Source organism: Mesoplodon bidens, assembly GCF_964165515.1.
Source record: "Mesoplodon bidens genome assembly, chromosome: 14".
In the NCBI taxonomy this organism is placed as follows: Eukaryota; Metazoa; Chordata; class Mammalia; order Artiodactyla; family Ziphiidae; genus Mesoplodon; species Mesoplodon bidens.
This window is the reverse complement of record NC_138170.1, coordinates 17,100,185-17,123,541: the sequence shown is the minus strand read 5'-3', so window position 1 is coordinate 17,123,541 and position 23,357 is coordinate 17,100,185. Positions and strand designations below refer to the sequence as shown.

Here is a 23,357-nt window from a genome sequence, read left to right as displayed (position 1 = left end):
ATAATTGCTTTACAATGGTGTGTTAGTTTCTGCTTTATAACAAATCCACTTGAGTTTTTTTCTGGCAAGCTCTCCAGGCTGGGAAACCAGCAGACTGGGTTACCTGTGGTGAAGGAAGGAGCAAAGAGATACTATAAGGAGGTCGAGGCTGAGTAGAATGATCCTCAGCAGCTTAGACCTGAGAGCCACAAGAATTAGTATCGGGAGTGCAGGCTGGCCACAGACCACCAGACACACCTGGAGCTGGATAAGTTCCCTTTATTGCATCTCATGAAAAGTTCTTTGGGATGGACTTTAAAGGATCTGAGCTCTTATTAGATGATTTTGACGAGTGTTCAAAGCAGCACGGTTTGCTCTGGAGTGGATGCTGTCAGGAAAAGAGAGATGGCTCTATGATTGGTGTCTTCATGAATCTCATCTAGAAGGTGAGAGGAATGAAGCGAGGCTAAAGCTGTGTGACGAGGAGCAGCAGGCCCCACATTACCCAGAATAGGGGATGTGCCTCATTTTTCCAGCTTGAACACTGCTTGTGTTTTCGTCTGCGCTCGGATGTGATTATGGAGTGAGCTTGTTTTCGCCTTGATCCATCAGTCACAGAACAGCTTCATCTGATGTTGGTGACCTGTGAAATTGCTTACGTTCAGTAGGAAACACCTGTCAGTGCTGAGCCGTCTCCTAGACACACCAAGGCTTTCCAGGCCAGCTCCTGGCTGTCAGAGCTGCTCTTTTCTAATGCCCCTCTCAGTCAAGGGCAGACAAAGTCAGACCACAAAGCATTAATCCACGACGTCCAGATTTTCACTGGTCAAGATTTTGTCAGTTAAGACCAGGAGGATGTCCAGAGGGCATAGTCTTTGTTGGACTAGGGTTAGTTGTAGGATGAGTTGTTGAGTTATCTGATGTGCCAACGACTGCACGGCAGCATATAAGTTGTTGGACAGGATACACTGACCAACTGTAACACAGGCAATGACCAGAAACAAAAGGATCATGAGTCTTGTGAAAAGACTTAAAGCCAGGGTCCCAGATTATAAAACCCAGGCAATGAAAGCATGTCCCAGAATCCAGCTGGGTCTTTTAGAGAATCGGATGGATTTTTTGTTTATCCTAATATCCACAGTTGTGCTTGCCCTGTAGTTCATAAATGCAGCAAGAAGTACAAACCACCCTCCACCAGCTTAGAGGAAATCAAGGTGTTCAAAGGGGCCTTGAGCATCCTGTCCAGTCTTGTCAGGATTGTGTTGTTGGCAGGTAGGATGTGCAGTGGAAAACTCCTCAGTGGTATCTTTAAAATTACCCTACTAATGCTGGTTCAATACTGTTGCCAATTTTTCTCTGCTTTATGGGTAATATCACTACTTTTTGATATTTTTAATATCACACTATTTGCTAAATGTCACTTTTTATCATGGTCACCTCCTTACATATAGAAAAGCATGTCAAAGCTCTTTAATTCACTGTCAATTTTATAGGGGCTCGTGTGATGGGCATTTGTTTCTAAAGCATTTCAATGTCATGGACTATCTCCAAATCATCCACCTATCCTATCAGTATATTTTACTTTTGTTATTTGGCAGATCTGGGAGAGGGTATTGAATGGGTACAATTTTTGAGAAAACCTTATAATTCAAGGGTAAATTGAGTCTGATGACACTTTTAATTTTACTTTCTAAGTATGAGTAATCTACATACACAATTAAATCAGAGTTATCCAAGGGAGTCTTCAGAAGGTCAGTGCAGGGTATGGATAGCTCCCTGAGGCAAGCAATTATGGGCTGTCCCTTTGTGGGAGAGGGAAGGGGGTGGCTGGGTTTAGAGAGGGGCAGTGATGCATGACAGAAAAGCACCAGTACTTCATAGGTTAGGTGACTAGCTGAAAGATGCTGAGAGCTTACTGTCAATGGAAGAATCTATACAGCACAGCATGGGAAACCATTAAGATGAGTGGAGACCCTAGAACTAAACCAGCTGAAGTTTTCACACTTTTGTTGTCACTGCTGTGGTTCTTAGACAAGATGGATATATATATGTTTTGGCTACTGGAGCTAAAGAAAGACTGAAATAAGCAAAGGGCCTCTGGTGATTTCCATTTAACTGAAGCAGTTCCCTAGTGCCTGTTCAGATTTATAATAAAAGGAAAGGGGGTGAGGCAAGGGGAGGATTTGTGAATCCAGAACAATGGAGGAAACTTTTGGAAGATAGTTTTATTGTACCAGTCTTTGTGTCCAAGGACTATGTTTCTTTTAACTTGAAAAACATATTAATTGAAAGATATTTAATAGACCTTACTTGTATATAACTAACCTAGGAAGATCAACTCCTTTTTTAATTTGTCAGGATTGTTTTAATATTAAGTTTGGTAGGGACTTCCCTGGCGGCACAGTGGTTAAGAATCCGCCTGCCAATGCAGGGGACAGTTCGAGCCCTGGTCCGGGAAGATCCCATATGCCGTGGAGCAACTAAGCCTGTGCACCACAACTACTGAGCCTGCACTCTAGAGCCCGCGACCCACAACCACTGAGCCCACGTGCCACAACTACTGAAGCCCGTGAGACTAGAGCCCGTGCTCTGCAACAAGAGAAGCCACCGCAATGAGAAGCCCACGCACCACAATGAAGAGTAGCCCCTGCTCGCCGCACATGGAGAAAGCCCGCGTGCAGCAACGAAGACCCAATGCAGCCAAAGTATAAATAAATAAATTAATTAAAAGAAAATAAGCTTGGTAGACAAAAATTCTCGCAATAGAATTGAAGTTTGAAGAAACTTTGGACAAACTTAATCATTCAAATTGCCCTTACTTTTATGTGGTTAACAGCAAATCTTTATTTATGCCATCTAATGGCCACTTTAGAAAATCCACAGATAGTGTAGGCATAAAATTCATCCTAACAATGTTATTATTTTGAATCTAGGTATGATTTTGGGAAAGGCAAAATCAAGACTAGTTTTTATAGAAGACAAGATATGTGATAAGTACCCCAAAATAGGAAATAATTTGATGAAAAATGCCTTAGTTTACCCAAATTCTATTTTTACTTTTATTTTACATTATTCATGCACAGATTGTAGTAATTACTAATATACCTTTATATGCAAGTACTTAGGTATGTGTAAATATATTTAAGACATTTAAAGCTTATATTGAATACCTATAGATTTAAAACATAATTTACATCTGTTCCCACATCCCTGTAAATTAGCAGAAACTAATAAAAAAAATAAAATAAAAAAAACATAATTTATCAGTATATTAAATAAAAATGTACATATCACTAAATTTACCATGTTAATAAGCAGAAAATCATATCCATTATGTTAAATACCTATTTGTATTTCTCTGTAATTACTGTGCCTGGTATAATTAACTGTTTATATTCTCTTTAACTGAAGTGATCAACTATTTTTCTTTTCTCCAGAAAATAAAGAAAATTAGAGAACAGAAAATGAATTGTTTGGCTATTTTTTTCTCCATGAGTACTCATTTCATACCATTTTAATAATTTTGAGGGAAAAAGAAACATAAATAATATTATTCAAAGGCATTTTCATCGTTTGTTAATGGATTGCCGTTCTGAGAAATAAGGGTAAAAATTTTATTTAGTGACTAATGTTTTGTATCAGTTTCTTATTTAGAAACTGTCCAGACCTCCAGTTTTAATTAATTAATTGTTTACCAACGTCTTAAAGCTGAGAAAAGTTTAAATGTATAAAACAGATTTTGACACAAATACATAAAAAGAGAGCGACAGATGGTTTAGACAGTAACTTGGACCCCTGATATTTTTATCAAGCTGTGTGATCAAAAAGCCAGTACTTAATACTTCTCAAAGTATAGAAAGGAAGGACAGGATATTAAATATCCTCTACATTAAATAAAATGGTCTTTTTTTTTAAAAGAAAAACAAGACAAATAATGTCTTCATGGAGGTTTCTTCACTTTTTGTTCTTTTTTGTTCTAAAGTACCTCCCAAACATACAATGTTGCTTGTGTCAAAAGCTCCCTAAAATGGCCAGCGCAATTCCAAATTGTCCTTGGTGAAACTGTGACAGAATGATAAGCATACTAGTTAGTATTGTTAACAAGAAAAGATGAAGAAAACACGTGTTTGGCCTGAAAGAGGCACCATTTAGATTGAGAAGAACTTGAGAACTGGAATGGCCCTTAAAAATAGTGCTTGGGTAACTTTTTGTCTCCCCTGAGCCTGACCAAAGGCCAATGGTCACCAAGGAGTGGCCAGAAAAACCTTCTGAAATAAAGCAATTCTCTGAGACACAAAGACAGGACAGAAGAAGTCCTTGTAAGGTTTGAAATGATGGGAGGCAAAGGAGTACCATTCTGGGGAATCCCCTGGGTCCAACTTAAGGATGGACTAACTGGGCTTGGCAGGTCGACTTTACAGAGGCCTCCCTGATCCTGGCCCCTGGTGGTCACACCTTTGTGGAATTCCCCTCTTCCTTGAGTGTGGGCTGGACCTGTGACTTGCTTCCAACCAATGGAATGCAACAAAGAAGACAGAATCTAGGCCACTGCATTTTATATGATTACCTAAGAGGGTAGCACCCATCTTGCTAAAGTCTCTCACTCCAGTGTTGGTTTTGAAGAAGCAACTTGCCATGAATTTTATAACCATAAGGAAATGACTTCTGCCAACAACCTGGGAAAGCTTGGAAGCAGATACCTGCCCTGTCAAGGACCTGAGGAGAACCCAGCTTTGGCTGATGTCTTTCTTGAAGCCTTGTGAGACCCTAAGCAGATCAGCGAGCTAAGCTGTGCCCAGAGTCCTGACCCAGAGAAACAGCAGGGTGATGAGCACGTGTGGTTTTAAGCGGCTGAGACTGTGGTTAATACGTTACGTGACAACAGAAAACAAATGCTCTAGCCTATGCTCATCTCCCTACAGGCTTTTCCTCTTCTGGGCAATTTCATTTCTAAATATCCAACTTATCATTCAGATATTTTCCTCTAGTCATGAGCAGCAGAGGTTAAAATTACTTACCAAAACTTTATTAGACTCTTTGGGTAAAAATTAACCAATGGTCTTTTCCCCGTTTTAAACATTAATATTAGCCTAGTAAAAGAGGCAGCAAAACATTAGCAGGGGCTGCTTTTATCAATATTTATACAGCTGGCCTCAATCCAACTCCAGCAAGGACAGCTTCTGTTGAGGCACACAGGTCTCTCTCCAGTTAGACCCAGCCCTTCGAAGTTAGTGTCCTTCTGCTTTATCTCCTCTCCAGGCCGTACATATACTGGATATTCAATAATTGTGGAATTGAAAGTGTGATTGCCTTGAAGCTTATTAATTAATGATATCTGGCTTCACTTCACACAGCACTTCTCCTTGATGCCAAAACTCTATGACAGGACAGATGCTGGGACCACAAGCAGTGAGTATGCCAATGTCACTGCTGCCTGAGCCAAATTTTACGAGACAAGGAAAACAAAGGGCAATAGAATCCTGAGTCCTCAGCATCATCTTTAGGTAGCTGCCACAGAATTTCCCAGTACTGAACCTCTCTTAAAATTCTTACTTCTCCCCACCCCTCCAGGTATCTGAAATAGAATAAAAGGAAATAAAACAACTTTCCCTAAATGACTTTTCCCTTCTCTTTTTTCTTTTAAATAGCAACCTCAACTGCTGGCAGAGGTTTCTAGGAATTCAAGGAACATCAATAAAGGTTAGGCCAAATGAGATTTATAATTAGAAAACAGATACTATTTTGGGTATTAAATTTAAGGAAAAAATGAAGCCAAGTCCACATACGTATTTATAGACACCACAGCACGGAGCAGCCGGTCCAGCTGCACCCAGTGTCTAATGCTTCTGGCTGAATCTCTGTTCTCCAGGGGAACAGACTAAGCTCCTTTAGGGCAGGGACCGCATTCTGGTCAGCTCTGGATTTCTCCAACACATAACACACTCTTCACTCAAAGGGCCACTCATAGAATGTGTTGAATTCAATTAAACGAGAAAACAATTTTTAAAAAAAGGTAACGACGATTGCTAAGGTGACATCTGAACCCACATGTTCAAACACTGCCATCCTTACCCATTTTCCAGTGAAACTACTGGAGGGAAAGGGGAAAGAATTAAACCAATTAATAGCACTAAAACCTCCAAGCCTACCTAAGGAAGAATCACACCATGTTTAGCCAGTGAAAATGACTAGAATTTAAAACATATTTTAATGAGAACACTTTCTCACCATCTTTAAATAGAAATGACTTGCACTTTTTACTCTGAAGCCGTGAGGCCATCAGGACTTATTCACTTCCTGGTCTGTGGGGTTCTGAAGCCACCCCACCACCAGCTCTCCAGTGCTCTTGAGGCACGTGCTGGACATGTCCTCCTCTGTTGGGAGACCTTGTGGCAGCTTCAGGGGCTTGATTCTGTGACATAAGGGAATGCTTTTAGAGTTATACTAGGTAACACGTCTTAAGAAACTGATGGAATAACAAACAACAAACCTTATCAAATGTTTAACCACTTTCAGTTTTGCATTCACCGAAGGGATATTCTTGTGAACTTGAGGAGTATGTGCCTACAAACAAAGGAAACAACGTTATGGATCAATTTCAAAAGCACAGATGGTCCTATGTTACAGGAAAAGGTTAAGATGTAGGCTCATTCTGTCTAAATCAAACTTCCAAATATATTACATGAAATAATACATTTAAACAAAGTTTTAAAAGTGGAAAATTTAAAGCAAATTTAAACAACACTAAAGATGACTAAAATAATTACATACTTTTTGTAACCCAAGCATCTTTATTATATCTTTCTCCCAATATGGACGTCTTTTTGTACTTTTTATTCTGGTAACAATATGCAGTTTATGAGGTTGCTGTGGATCCCCACCATATTTTTCATGATCTTCAGGTGAAGGCTGAAAAACCTGGAAAGGAAGAATTATAAACCGTGAATTTTCAATTTACACAGCTTCTATGTACCTCCTTTATTGTTTTTTCCTTAAAAAAACTTCAAACAACTACATAATGATCTCATCCCTAATAGCTCTATAATCCTAACCCTCAAATTGAACATTTCTACCAGGCTGATTACTCAGATAGATGGAGTCTAAGAATTTCAAACTCTAAGAAAAATACCACACAGGCAAGGGTTTGTTATGTTTTGCTTTTATTAAGAGAAAAGCAGGAGCAACCAGATGACACTAAAGAGTTCAAATGTCAAGAGAATATATTGCATTCTATGAGCTGGGCCTTGGGCTGCATTCCCTCCCCCATTCAAGTAGGGGGACAAACAAAAACTTACAATGACAATAACACATGAGTATTATAAAAAGTACGTATTCACTGCAACCCCGAATAAGGATGTATGTGTAACACTATTTGTAATACTGAATTTTTTTTTTTTTTTTTGCGGTAAGCGGGCCTCTCACTGTTGTGGCCTCTCCCGTTGTGGAGCACAGGCTCCGGACGCGCAGGCTCAGCGGCCATGGCTCACGAGCCCAGCCGCTCCGCGGCATGTGGGATCTTCCCGGACCGGGGCATGAACCTGTGTCCCCTGCATCGGCAGGCGGACTCTCAACCACTGCGCCACCAGGGAAGCCCAATACTGAAAATTTTAAAGGCCAGATCTATATTCCTCAAGAGAATAGCTAAATAAATTATGATGCATACATTCTAAATAAAACTAAAAATAATATAACTAAATAAAATACGATGCAAATAAATTATGATGAATCCTACTGGCTATAATGCTACCATTAAAACAAATAAGGTTTACTATCTTTGTAAGTACTAACATTGAAGGATGGTCATAATATATTGAGCAAAAAAACCAAATTTCCACACCACTGTGTAACAGGATCTTGTATTTCTTTCATCTACACCATGATGAGTGTGTATATATGATATATTCTGTAACTACTAATTCTAAGAATATGATCCTAAATTTTACTTTTTATTGTTTTTAACATCTTTATTGCAGTATAATTGCTTTACAATGGTTAGTTTCTGCTTTATAAGAAAGTGAATCAGCTATACATATACATATATCCCCATATCTCCTCCCTCTTGCATTTCCCTCCCATCCTCCCTATCCCACCCATCTAGGGGGTCACAAACCACCGAGCTGATCTCCCTGTGCTATGCAGCTGCTTCCCAGTAGCTATCTATTTTACATTTGGTAGTGTATATATGTCCATGCCACTCACTTCACCTCAGCTTACCCCTCCCACTCCCCACATCCTCAAGTCCATTTCCTATGTCTGCGCAGTTATTCCTGTCCTGCCCCTAGGTTCTTCAAAACCCCTGTTTTTTTTTAGATTCCATATATATGTTTTAGCATATAGTATTTGTTTTTCTCTTTCTGACTTACTTCACTCTGCATGACAGTCTCTAGGTCCATCCACCTCATTACAAATAACTCAATTTCGTTTCTCGTTATGGCTGAGTAATATTCCATTGTATATATGTGCCACATCTTCTTTATCCATTCACCTATTGATGGACACTTAGGTTGCATCAATATCCTGGCTATTGTACATAGAGCTGCGATGAACAATGTGGTACGTGACTCTTTTTGAATTATGGTTTTCTCAGGTTATATGCCCAGTAGTAGGATTGGTGGGTCATATGGTAGTTCTACTTTTAGTTTTTTAAGGAACCTCCATACTGTTCTCCATAGTGACTGTATCAATTTACATTCCCACCAACAGCACAAGATGGTTCCATTTCCTCCACACCCTCTCCAGCATTTATTGTTTGTAGATTTTTTTGATGATGGCCATTATGACTGGTGTGAGGTGATACCTCATTGTAGTTTTGATTTGCATTTCTCTAAGGATTAGCGATGTTGAGCATTCTTTCATGTGTTTGCTGGCAATCTGTATACCTTCTTTGGAGAAATGTCTACTTAGGTCTTCTGCCCATTTCTGGATTGGGTTGTTTGTTTTTTTTGATATTGCGCTGCATGAGCTGCTTGTATATTTTGGAGATTAATCCTTTGTCAGCTGCTTCGTTTGCAAATATTTTCTCCCGTTCTGAGGGTTGCCTTTTCATCTTGTTTATATTTTCCATTGCTGTGCAAAAGCTTTTAAGTTTCATTAGGTCCCATTTCTTTAGTTTTGTTTTTATGTCCATTTCTCTAGGAGGTGGGTCAAAAAGGATCTTGCTGTGATTTATGTCATACAGTGTTCTGCCTATGTTTTCCTCTAAGAGTTTTATAGTGTCTGGCCTTACATTTAGGCGTTTAATCCATTTTGAGTTTATTTTTGTGTATGGTGTTAGGGAGTATTCTGATTTCATTCTTTTACATGTACCTGTCCAGTTTTCCCAGCACCACTTATTGAAGAGGCTGTCTTTTCTCCATTGTATACTCTTGCCTCCTTTATCAAAAATAAGGTGACCATATGTGCGTGGGTTTATCTCTGGGCTTTCTATGCTGTGTCATTGATCTATATTTCTGTTTTTGTGCCAGTACCATATTGTCTTGATTACTGTAGCTTTGTAGTATAGTCTAAGGCCCAGGAGCCTGATTCCTCCAGCTCCATTTTTCGTTCTCAAGATTGCTTTGGCTACTCGGGGTCTTTTGTGTTTCCATACAAATTGTGAAATTTTTTGTTCTAGTTCTGTGAAAAATGCCAGTGGTAGTTTGATAGGGATTGCATTGAATCTGTAGATTGCTTTGAGTAGTACAGTCATTTTCACAATACTGATTCTTCCATTCTAAGAACATGGTATATCTCTCCATCTGTTTGTATCATCTTTAAATTCTTTCAACAGTGTCTTATAGTTTTCTGCGTACAGGTCTTTTGTCTCCTTAGGTAGGTTTATTCCATGGTATTTTATTCTTTTTGTTGCAATGGTAAATGGGAGTGTCTCCTTAATTTCTCTTTCAGATTTTTCATCATTAGTGTACAGGAATGCCAGAAATTTCTGTGCATTAATTTTGTATCCTGCTACTCTACCAAATTCATTGATTAGTTCTAGTAGTTTTCTGGTAGCATGTTTAGGATTCTCTATGTATAGTATCATGTCATCTGTAAACAGTGACAGCTTTACTTCTTTTACATTTGGATTCCTTTTATTTCTTTTTCTTCTCTGATTGCTGTAGCTAAAACTTCCAAAACTATGTTGAATAATAGTGGTGAGAGTGGACAACCTTGTCTTGTTCCTGATCTTAGAGGAAATGGTTTCAGTTTTTCACCACTGAGAATGATGTTGGCTGTGGGCTTGTCATATATGGCCTTTATTATGTTGAGGTAAGTTCCCTCTATGCCTACTTACTGGAGGATTTTTATCATAAATGGGTGTTGAATTTTGTCAAAAGCTTTTTCTGCATCTATTGAGATGAGCATATGGTCTTTATCCTTCAATTAGTTAATATGGTGTATCACACTGGTTGATTTGCATATACTGAAGAATCCTTGCATCCCTGGGATAATCCCACTTGATCATGGTGTATAATCCTTTTAATGTGTTGTTGGATTCTGTTTGCTAGTACTTTGTTGAGGATTTTTGCGTCTACGTTCATCAGTGATATTGGTCTTTAATTTTCTTTTTTTGTAATATCTTTGTCTGGTTTTGGTATCAGGGTGATGGCGGCCTCATAGAATGAATTTCGGAATGTTCCTTCCTCCGCAATTTTTGGAAGAGTTTGAGAAGGATAGGTGTTAGCTCTTCTCTAAATGTTTGATAGAATTCACCTGTGAAGCCATCTGGTCCTGGACTTTTGTTTGTTGTAAGGTTTTTAATCACAGTTTCAATTTCATTACTTGTGGTTGGCCTGTTCATATTTTCTATTTCTTCCTGGTTCAGTCTTGGAAGGTTATACCTTTCTAAGAATTTGTCCATTTCTTCCAGGTTGTCCATTTTATCGGCATAGAGTTGCTTATAGCAATCCCTCATGATCCTTTGTATTTCTGCAGTGTGAGTTGTTACTTCTTTTTCATTTCTAATTCTGTTGATTTGAGTCTTTTCCCTTTTTTTCTTGATGAGTCTGGCTAATGGTTTATCAATTTTGTTTATCTTCTCAAAGAACCAGCTTTTAGTTTTACTGCATTTGCTACTGTTTCCTTTATTTCTTTTTCATTTATTTCTGATCTGATATTTATGATTTCTTTCCTTCTGCTAACTTTGGGGTTTTTTTGCTCTTCTTTCTCTAATTGCTTTAGGTGTAAGGTTAGGTTGTTTATTTGAGATGTTTCTTGTTTCTTGAGGTAGGATTGTATTGTTATAAACTTCCCTCTTAGAACTGCTTTTGCTGCATCCCATAGGTTTTGGGTCGTGTTTTCATTATCATTTGTTTCTAGGTATTTTTTGATTTCCTCTTTAATTTGTTCAGTGATCTCTTGGTTATTAAGTAGTGTAATGTTTGGCCTCCATGTGTTTGTATTTTTTAGATTTCTTCTTGTAATTGATATCTAATCTCATAGCTTTGTGGTCAGAAAAGATACTGATACAATTTCAATTTTCTTAAATTTACCAAGGCTTGATTTGTGACCCAATATATGATCTATCCTGGAGAATGTGCCATGAGCACTTGAGAAGAAAGTGTATTCTGTTGTTTTTGGATGGAATGTCCTATAAATATCAATTAAGTCCATCTTGTTTAATGTATAATTTAAAGCTTGTGTTTCCTTATTTATTTTCATTTTGGATGATCTGTCCATTGGTGAAAGTGGGGTGTTAAAGTCCCCTACTATGATTGTGTTACTGTCGATTTCTCCTTTTATGGATGTTACTATTTGCTTTATGTATTGAGGTGCTCCTATGGTGGGTGCATAAATATTTACACTTGTTATATCTTCTTCTTGGATTGATCCGTTGATCATTATGTAGTGTCCTTCTTTGTCTCTTATGATAGTCTTCATTTTATTTTATTTTACTATTATTTTAAATTAATTAATTAATTAATTTTACGTGGGCCTCTCACTGTTGTGGCCTCTCCCGTTGTGGAGCACAGGCTCCGGATGCGCAGGCTCAGTGGCCATGGCTCACGGGCCCAGCCGCTCCGTGGCATGTGGGATCTTCCCAGACCAGGGCATGAACCTGTGTCCCCTGCATTGGCAGGCGGACTCTCAACCACTGTGCCACCAGGGAAGCCCCCCAATAGTCTTTATTTTAAAGTCTATTTTGTCTGATATGAGAATTGCTACTCCAGCTTTCTTTTGATTTCCATTTCCATGGAATATCTTTTTCCATCCCCTCACTTTCAGTCTGTATGTGTCCCTAGGTCTGAAGTAGGTCTCTTGTAGACAGTATATATACGGGTCTTGTTTCTGTAACCATTCAGCCAGCCTGTGTCTTTTGGTTGGAGCATTTAATCCATTTACATTTAAGATAGTTATCGATACGTATGTTCCTATTACCATTTTCTTAATTGTTTTGGGTTTGTTATTATAGGTCTTTTTCTTTTCTTGTGTTTCCTGCCTAGAGAAGTTCCTTTAGCATTTGTTGTAAAGCTGGTTTGGTGGTGCTGAGTTCTCTTAGCTTTTGCTTGTCTGTAAAGGCTTCAATTTCTCTGTCGAATCTTAATGAAATCTTTGCTGGATAGAATAATCTTGGTTGTAGGTTTTTCCCTTTCATCACTTTAAATATGTCCTGACACTCCCTTCTGGCTTGCAGAGTTTCTGTTGAACCTTATGGGGATTCCCTTGTATGTTATTTGTTGTTTTTCCCTTGCTGCTTTTTTTTTCTTTGTATTTAATTTTTGATATTTTGATTAATTTGTGTCTTGGCGTGTTTCTCCTTGGATTTATCCTGTATGGGACTCTCTGCGCTTCCTGGACTTGACTGACTATTTCCTTTCCCATATTAGGGACGTTTTCAACTATAATCTCTTCAAATATTTTCTCAGTCCCTTTTGTTTTCTCTTCTTCTTCTGGGACCCCTATAATTTGAATGTTGGTGAGTTTAATGTTGTCCCAGAGGTCTTTGAGACTGTCCTCAATTCTTTTCAGTCTTTTTTCTTTATTCTGCTCTGCAGTAGTTATTTCCACTATTTTATCTTCCAGGTCACTTATGTGTTCTTCTGCCTCAGTTATTCCGCCATTGATTCCTTCTGGAGAATTTTTAATTTCATTTATTGTGTTGTTCATCTTGTTTGTTTGCTCTTTAGTTCTTCTAGGTCCTTGTTAAATGTTTCTTGTATTTTCTCTATTCTACTTCCAAGATTTTGCATCATCTTTACTATCATTACTCTGAATCCTTTTTCAGGCAGACTGCCTATTTCCTCTTCATTTGTTTGGTCTGGTGGGTTTTCACCTTGCTCCTTCATCTTCTGTGTGTTTCTGTGTCTTCTCATTTTGCTTAACTTACTGTGTTTGGGGTCTCCTTTTCACAGGCTGCAGGTTCATAGTTCCTGTTGTTTTTGGTGTCTGCCCCCAGTGGCTAAGGTTGGTTCAGTGGGTTGTGTAGGCTTCCTGGTGGAGGGGACTGTTGCCTGTGTTCTGGTGGATGAGGCTGGATCTTGTCTTTCTGGCGGGCAGGACCATGTCTGCTGGTGTGTTTTGGGGTGTCTGTGACCTTATTATGATTTTAGGCAGCCTCTCTGCTAATGGGTGCAGTTGTGTTCCTGTCTTGCTAGATGTTTGGCATAGGGTGTCCAGCACTGTAGCTTGCTGGTCGTTGAGTGGAGCTGGGTGTTCGGTTTGAGATTGAGATCTCTGGGAGAGCTTTCGCCGTTTGATATTACGTGGAGCCAGGAGGTCTCTGGTGGACCAATGTCCTGAACTCGGCTCTCCCAACTCAGAGGTACAGGCCTGACACCTGGCCGGAGCACGAAGACCCTGTCAGCCACACAGCCAGTTACGTGGGGAGCTTCTTGCCTTTTGGGAAGTCTGAGGTCTTCTGCCAGTGTGCAGTAGGTGTTCCGTAGGAGTTGTTCCACATGTAGATGTATTTCTGATGTATTTGTGGGGAGGAAGGTGATCTCCACGTGTTACTCCTCCTCCATCTTGAAGGTCTCTCCCCTAAATTCTAAATATGATTCTAACAATTATATATATATGTGTGTGTATGTGTGTATGTGTATACATATATATACATATATATATATTTATCCTTATATGTATAAAGGTGTCAAAAACATTAGGTCAAGAGTCATACCTCTGGGGAATCAGACTGAGAAAGGCCAAAAAAAAAAGACGGTACTTTAATCAAAAAAGATATTATTCAATCATTAACTTATCCACAGAGGGTTCACATTACATTGCTAAATGATGAAAGCAGCTGGAGAAGCATTATAGCCAAGATGATGCACATCTTCAAAAATATTTAACAGAAAAGTATGTGGAGGGTGTTAGCAGTATTTGCCTCCAGGTGGGTAGGATGAAGGGTATTTTTCTAGAGATTTTGATGGGGTAGGTGTGCCAAAGAAAAGGAGAGACGAATTAAAGAAACAGTGTGAGGAACATGAAACATTCAGGAAAAGTAAGTGGTTCTGTGTGACTAAGGTAGAAAAAAATAGGAAAAGCAATGCACGGGGAGAAGTTAAACTAAGCTTAACTATGCTGAGTCTATAGAAATTTCCAGAATGGATATAAGGCTATTGGAGGTTTGAAGCAAAATGACATTTCAAAAATAGATTCAGAAAGAAAACTCTTTCAAATGAACTGGAGGTGGAGACTGATACAAGGAAACTCAGGAAACACTTAGAGCCATGGTTTAAGAGTCTGAATTACAGCAGCTGTAACAGAAAGAGGCTGATTTGGGGACTTTAGGTAATAAAATAGATGGATTTGTGGTGGGTGAGGGAGAAGATAGGGTTGAGATTGACTTAGAGGCTTCTAGTCTGGGAAATCAGGTAGAGGATGGTAGCATTAACTGACATCACTAATACAGGACAAGCACCCTCTTTTAGTTTGGTTGTTTGGAGGACAACCTCATTTGTAAGACAATTAGTCTAATTTTGGATAACTTGAAATACCTACAGGTTATCTAAGCAGCAAGGTCTAGAAACTACAGGAGAATATAGGAGTAAGTTCAGAAGATAGGCAAAGGGCTGGAGATGCAAATCTCAGAGTCATTTCTATAAAGTTTAAAAGTTTTCAGGCTCACTATAACCAGCGATCAAAATCACTCCCCCGACATGTTAAACAAATGCTAACATATGTATCTATCATTTCTTCCAGAAGTTTACAGTCTAAGAAACATGAAAACATATAAGACAATGCAGTTGTGGACGATGACTTGAAAAAAAAGAGATTTCTGATAAAAGAACATCAAGCACATTAAAGGTATCTAAATAGTCAATGATAGTACTATTTTAGCTTTTAAAAAAATCAGTGGAGAATGGTGGTTACCAGGGACTGGGGGGAGAAGGTATGAGGAGTTAATGTTTAATGAGTACAGAGTTCCAGTTTTGCAAGATGAAGCATTCTGGAGATGGTGGCTGTGATGGTCACAAGACAATATGAATGTACTTAATACCACTGAAATGTACACTTAAAAGTGTTTAAATTTTATGTTGCATGTATTTTACCACAGTACAAAAAAACTGGAGAAATCAAAACAAAACAGAAATCTATTGAGGGCTTAGTCAGTGTTTTCTAAAAGAATGATAGGTAGACACAAATCTAGCAGAGAAGATCCAAATTAGCAATGGCTGATAGAGAAAGTGAAAACCAAGAGCCACACAGACAGTCTGAGCAGGAGGAAGAAACACTGTTGTCTCAGGACAATGGTGATATGAAAACACAAAATATCAAGGGAGAAGCCATAAGCAGGACTAAACAGATTCTGAGACCAAAACCCAGTACTTAAAAGGTCAGTGGCACATATTTATTTTTAATAATCATTTACATAAATCCTACTATGTTTAATTAAAAATAATTTTTTTTATTTTTAAAATTTTTATTGGAGTACAGTTGATTTACAATGTTGTGCTAATACCAGGTGCACAGCAAAATGAATCAGTTATACATATACATATAGTCACTCCTTTTTTTAGATTCTTTTCCCGTATAGGCCATTATAGAGTATTAAGTAGAGTTCCCTGTGTTATACAGTAGGTTCTTATTAGTTATCTATTTTATATATAGTAGTGTGTATATGTCAACCCCAATCTTCCAATTTATCCCTCCCACATAAATCCTACATTTTAAACTCTACGCTTCTACCTATACCCACAAATAATTTAATGTGAAAGTTTTCAATATTACAAAAATCGGTACCTTCAAAACATAATGTAACAGGGAAGAGAGAATTCTGACTCCATGTTGGTTCTGTTTCTTTTACTTTAACCTTTGCGTTTCATTGCTTTTGTTATAGCTGTAAGCATAGATAATGGCCTGCCACAAGGAACCCTGCCCCTCTGCCTGTTAAACTAAAAGGCCTTTGTTCAGCTCACAGACAGATATTCTGACCCTGTCCACCTGTGAATGGCTACAGAAAAGAAGAAATTAACACATCCCTTCCCCATGCAGGTTGAGGGAGGAGATTTTCCAAGACAAATGGTCTTTTTACTTTACTTCCTCACCTCCTCCCCGTCTGTTCTATAAAAGAAACTGGCATCCAGACCTCAATACGATGGTTTTTGGGTACACTAGTCTGCCATCTTCTCTGTCTGCCGGCTTTCCAAATAAGAGTCGCTATTCCTTGCCCTAACACCTCATCTCCCAATTTATTGGCCTGTCCTGCGGTGAGCAGAATGAGCTTGGACTCGGTAACAGTAACATGTTTTTCAAAAACAGTAACGTAAAAACTTACTTTATCTGGAATTCTTGACTTCGTAAATTTGTGACGAATCCAATCTGTACAAACAAGGGGCTCCACACCTTTTGTCATCATCTAAAATATGCCATAAAACATTTGATTTTTAGAACTCTATCTAGTACAGAAATCATAACCTACCAATTTTTAGGTGACAAAATCTGTTCTCACCTAACCTGTAATTATTAAACATTTATCTCAGCCCCCTAGCTGAATGAATACATCTCATCTTACCACTAACATAAAGAAAAAGCACATTAAATATAAACTTCTAGACCAGCAGTTGGCAATATTCTTCCATAAAGAACCAGACAGTAAATATTTCCAGCTCTGGGGCTACACAGTTTCCACAGCCAAGTCTCAGCTCTGCCACAGGAGGGTGAAAGCAGTTGTCGACAATATGTAAACAAATTGGTGTGGCTATGTTTCAATAAAACTTTTACAAAAATAGGTGGTGGGCTGAATTTGGCTTGTAGGTTGTAGTTTGTCAGTGTGCTCTAGACAACATACAATAATTCAGCTTCAGCAATACAGTGTAAAAGAAAGCCAAAATGAGTTTCCAGTTTTCTTTCTAGTCCCAAGAATGCCATCAACTCCTATTTCCTATCTCTTGTTCCCTTTCTACAATCTTCCAGTTGTGTTTCTCTCAGGCTGCCGAAGAAAAAGGATTCACTGCTAATCCTTCATACCAGTAAACTCCTCTGGGTGGGAAATAATCATTCCCTTCATGCCCTCCCTGTACTGCAGAGATGGTATAAACAATGGGAAAATAAGCAGGAGGGAATTGGGGGTTAGGGGGAGACTGGTGAAGGACATGGGCTTTGACATATCAGGAACATTGGGCCTCTAATCATGCTCTGTACGTACCAGCTGTGACATATGAGATACTTATCCTCTCGGAGGTCGGTTTCCTCGGCTATAAAAAGGAAATAATACTTACCACCCAGGATTAATCTGAGGTTAAGGTAAGTGCGTAAAGCACCTGGCATTATTATTATCTAAAGGCAGCAGCAGGTCCTATCTAGACTCTGGACCTCATGAATAGATTAGGCTGCACCACTGAAATTTCTAAAAGAAAGACTGGAAGGAAATACATGAAAGTACAAACATTAATGGTCTCTGGGAAATTGTTTCTCTTCTTTCTGCTTTTCTACATTTTTCTAATTTTCTATTACTGAAAATGGACTTTTCATAACTGAAGGAAAAAAAACATCTAAAACTTTCAAAAGATTAAGGTGGGCCATGGGGAATCAACACTAGACATTTTTTACCAGCATTGTCTCCAGGAAAAGGTCTTTTGTGATTTCAGATCTTTAGGGATAAAACAGCAGATATACCACAAATAAAATTAACCCTTGACGTTAAAAAAGTATATATACATATATATATATATGTATATATATATATATATATATATATATATATATATAAAGAAACTTAAATTTTTAACTTGCCTGTATGTTTTGTTAATTAGAAAAGAGAGAAAAAGTTCTTAAGGAATAGGAAAAAAAAAGATAATTCTTGAAAAGAAATACTTACTTGTAGTCTGCCTGGGGGCCTCTGAACTATTGAGCGCAAAATCCCTGCCATGAGTGTGGTGACTGTTCTCCTTAGGGGCTGTGAGAAGTAGAAAACAGATCTGTGGGTCAGGTATGTCTTAGAAATGGATAGCTCGAACTGAAAAACTGGATGAAGTTTAACAGCAAAATCTTGATTGTTTTAATACACAAAGGACAAGAATTAAGTTACAATAGATGTTTTATTGAGAGTTCAAGAAAACCATAGGAAGTAATTATACATTAACCATATCCCATTTTCACCAAAGAGTTAAATTACACCCTAGGCTGATTCAACAAAAATAGGCAATGGAGGTTACTATCATTTAAAAAATCTTCAACAGCAAGGGCAGATATAAAGAATGCTTTGCTATAGAATCAAAAAAAAATTGAAAAGCTGGAAGAGACTGAAGAAATCCAAACTCCTAATTAGAACTGACAACGCTCTTACTTTATTTATGAGGAAAATGAATCCCAGAGAGTTCAATCATTTACCGAAGGGCATCCAGCTTTCAAGAGAGTATATGGTCTGGAACCCAAACCTCCTAATACCTAATACAGCACATTTTCACTAAATCATAACACCCTTCTGTTAAATAAAGAAGAATGTTCTCTTTTGCTTATTTATATTTTTAGACTATTCTTAACGAACATGCATTGCATTTATAAACTAAAAGTCATGTTTATTTAGACAAAAAACAATTATAGCCTACTGACTTAAACTTAAACTGAATGCAGAAAGATTAAGTTCATGAACTACATGTATATTTTGGACAGGTTACTTAATTTGTATGTTTCAATTTTTTCCCTCAAAGAACAGAAAGAAAATAATACCTATCTTGCAAATGAATTACTCTGAAAACACCTAAAACAGTACTTGGCACATAAGAAGCCCTCAATAAATGGTAGTTTTTACTATTATAATATCATTAAATTATTACAAAGCTATAATAAGAATACGCTAACATGCCAAAATAGGGCAAGTGCTGTATTTCAGTGCCCACCAGATTCTGGCTCACTCAAGCTCTGCAGGTCTTTCCTGTGGTGTGGACAAAGCAATGAAGCTACTGGAATCAATGCGAGATGTCCCATTAGGAGGGCCTGACTTCAGAAAAAGTCTCAGCAACCGAACCAGTCCCTCAAAACTAATTACGTATCAGTTTTAGAAGAGTTAACTACTATATCCTTAGCGCCCTGAAAACAAGAATTTTGTCTTGTTCGTCTTCTACTCTCAGCATCTGGTACACCATCTGATGGAGAGTAGGCACCCAGTGTTTGTTGATGAATGTCTGAATCAGTTAATGGGTTAGATCCATGGTCCGCTCAACTCAGAATTCAGAAGTACATCAGAATTTCATAACTGCCATTCAGACTTCAGACCTCAAACATTACAATACAGCAGAGCAATTTCTAGTTCAAATCATCCAGTTTTCTTGGCCGGTTGTTTAGATCCCTTGTATCAAGGCTTCTTTAGAAGAGACGCTTAATCCTCCGGCCCTCCAATCAAATAGACAACGCTAAATTATTTTCTCTACCATACTCATTCCTCCCAAGTTAAGCGTTAGGTACTAACCCAACTTATTTAGCTTCACTCTTTGTTAAATCTTTCTCTTATCACTTAGATTTCAACAAGAGCCTCCTAACTGGCCTTCCTGCTTCTATTCTAACTTCCCCAAGGTCTTTTCTCCACAGCAGCAATCATCTCATTAAGTCCGAAATCAGATAATGTCAACTCCTCAGCTCAAAACCTTCCAATGAGCCAGGTTTCTCATTATTAGAGTAGGAGGTTACACACAGGCCAGAGAGGAAGACTACAATGATCCATGTGATCCAATGACAGAGGATTAATGTTGGAACTCATGTTTAGCTTAATATAGATATGCTGGATATAGAAATAATTATAGATACATATACACACATGGGTTAGCTCTGTTAGCTGAGAGGACCTAAAGGCAATGGCATCCCAGTAGCGATGAGCATGCCCAGTGCCCAGATCTTAGTTTCTAATGGCATTCTCTAAAAAAAACAACCAGGACTCCTTGGAGAAATGGCTGATTATATGGCTGTAGCAGGGAATATATAATGATGAGTCTGGAGCACCTAGTGCTAGAAAGGAACTACTCAAAAAATCAAAATGATGTGGGTATGTCAAAGGGACCAGAAGCCAAATAAAAGAGCTACCCAGTGGCTACAGCTGAAATAATATGAGCAACAAAATAAGTAACAAAGTATTGGTTTATAATCCAAAACATAAACTAACCATGAGTCCATACTGATATAAATAGATGAATAAATTAATTAATGAGGGAGAAGAAACAAATCTCCCTTACAGAAGAATTTCAAATAATTTATGTAGATACTCGCCTCTCAAAGAGGTGGAGTAAAGCTATCAACCCTGAGGCATGGGCTATACTTAAACACTTGCTACCAGAATATAGTATAGAAAGGGGGGGAAATACCATTATATTAGAGGAATTTAACAAACATTATGTCATGGAGGTGATCAAGATTAACATCAATTGTGATAAAAGTCAAGTTGATAGCATGTATCCTTGATATGATGGAATGACGATGGCACTTCACCTCTATGTCTTCCTTCCAAAAACCCCTAACACTTCTCTAACAGAATAATATGAGACAAACTCCAATTGAAGAACATTGTACAAAATACTTGACTAGGACCTCCTCAAATCCCTGACTGCCTCGAAACTGTCAAGGTCATCAAAACCAAGGAAAGTCATAGTCAAACTGTCATAGTCAAGAGAGGCATTTGACAACTAAACATAATGTGGTATCTTGGATGGGATTCTGGAACAGTAAAAGGACATCAGGTAAAAACTAAGAAAATCTGAATGAAGTATGACCTTTAGTTGATAATGTATCAATACTGGCTCATCAATTATAACGAATGTACCATACTAATGTAAGATGTTAGTAAAAGGGGAAACTTGGTGTGGGGGGTATGTAGGAACTCCATACTATTTTCATAGCGTTTCCATAAATGTAGTTATTCCAAAATTAAAAGTTTATTTATTACAAGACTAAAAAGCTCCAATGCCTCTCCATTTCAATCAGAGTGACAGCCAGTGCTAAACCCGCGCCTTGAGGATTTCACCTCCATACTCTTGCTCAATCGCTACACACACTGGCCCCGTTGCAGGTCCTGGAACCTGCCAGGCAGGCATACTCCCTTGACTGACTGTTCCCTCTCCTGGAATGCCCCTGCTATCCACATAGTTAACTCTCTTACATCCTACAATTTCTGGCCTAAATCTCATCTTCTCAATGAGTTCTACCCTGATTCCATTATTTAACATTTTGACCCACACTACAATTGTCAGCACTCCCAATCTCTCTTACTCTCCTTGATTTTCTTTCCATAGCATTTAACATCTTCTAACATAATTTAATTTTTTGTTAGGTTTGTGGTTTACTGTCTGTTCCCACCCAACAGCATGTTGGTTCCACAAGCGCAAAGATTTTAAAATTTTCTTTTGTTTTAGGCTTGCTCTGTCTATTCACAGATGTATCCCAAGCATCTACCTAAAGCAGCACTGCCACGTAGCAGCCACTCAATTAATTTTTGCTGAATGAATGAAGTGTCATTTACATACTTCAGAATGTGTGACAGTCAAAAGTTGTAAGTTTCAATAACGGTTATTCTTAATAATTAGGCACATAACTCTTGGACCTTGAAGCAATTATACTGTCTTTCACCGTACAATTAAGTTTCTCTTGCAAAGACAAAAGCAGGAAAATAAATGCACCATATGAGAAGTATGATCCCACTTCCATTAATTAAAAAAAAAAAAGATGTCTGTGAATGTGTGTGTGAACAGAGAAGAACTCTGGAAGGCTATCAGAGAAACGTTAGCATACCCAGGGAGAGGAGGGTTGGCTACCAGGGCTATTTCCGCCCCTCCCCGACGTCCCACACCCCGGTAATGTCTGATAGGTTTGTTGTTACTCTTTTACAATGACCATGCGTGTAACTGTTATTTAAAAAAAACTGGGCCTCCCTGGTGGCGCAGTGGTTGAGAGTCCGCCTGCGGATGCAGGGGATACGGGTTCGTGCCCCGGTCTGGGAGGATCCCATATGCAGCGGAGCGGCTGGGCCCGTGAGCCATGGCCGCTGGGCCTGCGCGTCCGGAGCCTGTGCTCCGCAACGGGAGAGGCCACAACAGTGAGAGGCCCGCATACCGCAAAAATAAAAAAATAAAAAAATAAAAAATAAAAAAAACTAATTCCTTTTCTAAAGAGACATAATGGTAAATGGGGGGGGCACTACTGAAAATGCAGAACATAGGATTTCCCTTTCAATAAATCGACAACTCTGAAGGCAAGAAATGTCTCTTTGAACTCCTAATGCCTTCTAGGTAGGCGTCCGAAGTGCCTCTTGGAATAAACAAAACTAAACAAAAAACCGCGGAAAAAGCAGCTCTGGGTAGGTGTCGATCAAAACGCGGTTGCAAAATCACGGCTTTTAGTAAAACGGTAAATATTTTAACTGCCAACTTCAGAGGATTTACGTTCTAAAATGCGGCAATTTTTAAATTAGGCAATTTTGTATCTCCATCAACAATTCAAGTTAGGCTGACCCCAGAGGAAAGCCGAAGTTATGCATAAAGCAGAAGCACATTAAATGTTAAAACATACTTGAACTCCCTTTCCCGCCAGACTGCCCAGCCGAGGCGGCTCTGCCCTCGAGCTCCAGGAGGCGGGGCTCCACATGCCGCGTCCCGGGACTCCACAAACTGGGAAACGGGATCCAGCCGGCCAGTGGCTTTTCGGGAGCCCAAGGGACAGTACCTCGACGTAGTTCCATTCAGGTTACTGTGACCCGTAAACACAGAATTGAATGGAGAAAATAAATCCGCATCTGCACAGGGTTCCCAGATATGTACTCCTGGCAAAAATGCACTACTTTCGGCCACTCATTCCCCACTCACCAGCAATTCCTAAATGTCTTTCAGCCCGAAGCTCACCACTCAGGGGAACCGGAGCAGAGAAAGGACCCAGAGTGCCACACTCAAACCCGGCCTTCACAGTGCACACACCCTGGCATTTTAGTTCCGGCCGAGTCCCTCCCACTCAGGCGCCATAAAAAGAGAGCGCAGGCGCAC

The 23,357-nt window shown here is 38.9% G+C and overlaps 1 protein-coding gene across 5 annotated transcripts in view; it reads right to left on the bottom strand.

The window, feature by feature from the left end:
* MRPL30 (mitochondrial ribosomal protein L30) overlaps positions 1-23,357 on the bottom strand; it is a 59,930-nt gene that overhangs the window by 2,199 nt on the left and 34,374 nt on the right. For 2 of the 5 annotated variants that reach the window (XM_081254387.1, XM_081254386.1), the window contains exons 3-7: positions 18,218-18,295; positions 16,676-16,756; positions 6,751-6,897; positions 6,470-6,543; positions 6,169-6,391 (exon numbers count right to left, since the gene is read on the bottom strand). In XM_081254387.1, coding sequence (XP_081110513.1) covers positions 6,259-6,391; positions 6,470-6,543; positions 6,751-6,897; positions 16,676-16,756; positions 18,218-18,268 — 486 coding nt within the window. In that variant the 5' untranslated portion in view covers positions 18,269-18,295 and the 3' untranslated portion in view covers positions 6,169-6,258. Of the gene's footprint in view, positions 1-6,168; positions 6,392-6,469; positions 6,544-6,750; positions 6,898-16,675; positions 16,757-18,217; positions 18,296-22,890; positions 23,068-23,183; positions 23,320-23,357 lie in introns of those variants that run through there. The other 3 variants (XR_014017463.1, XM_081254384.1, XM_081254385.1) reach the window with 3 other exon arrangements.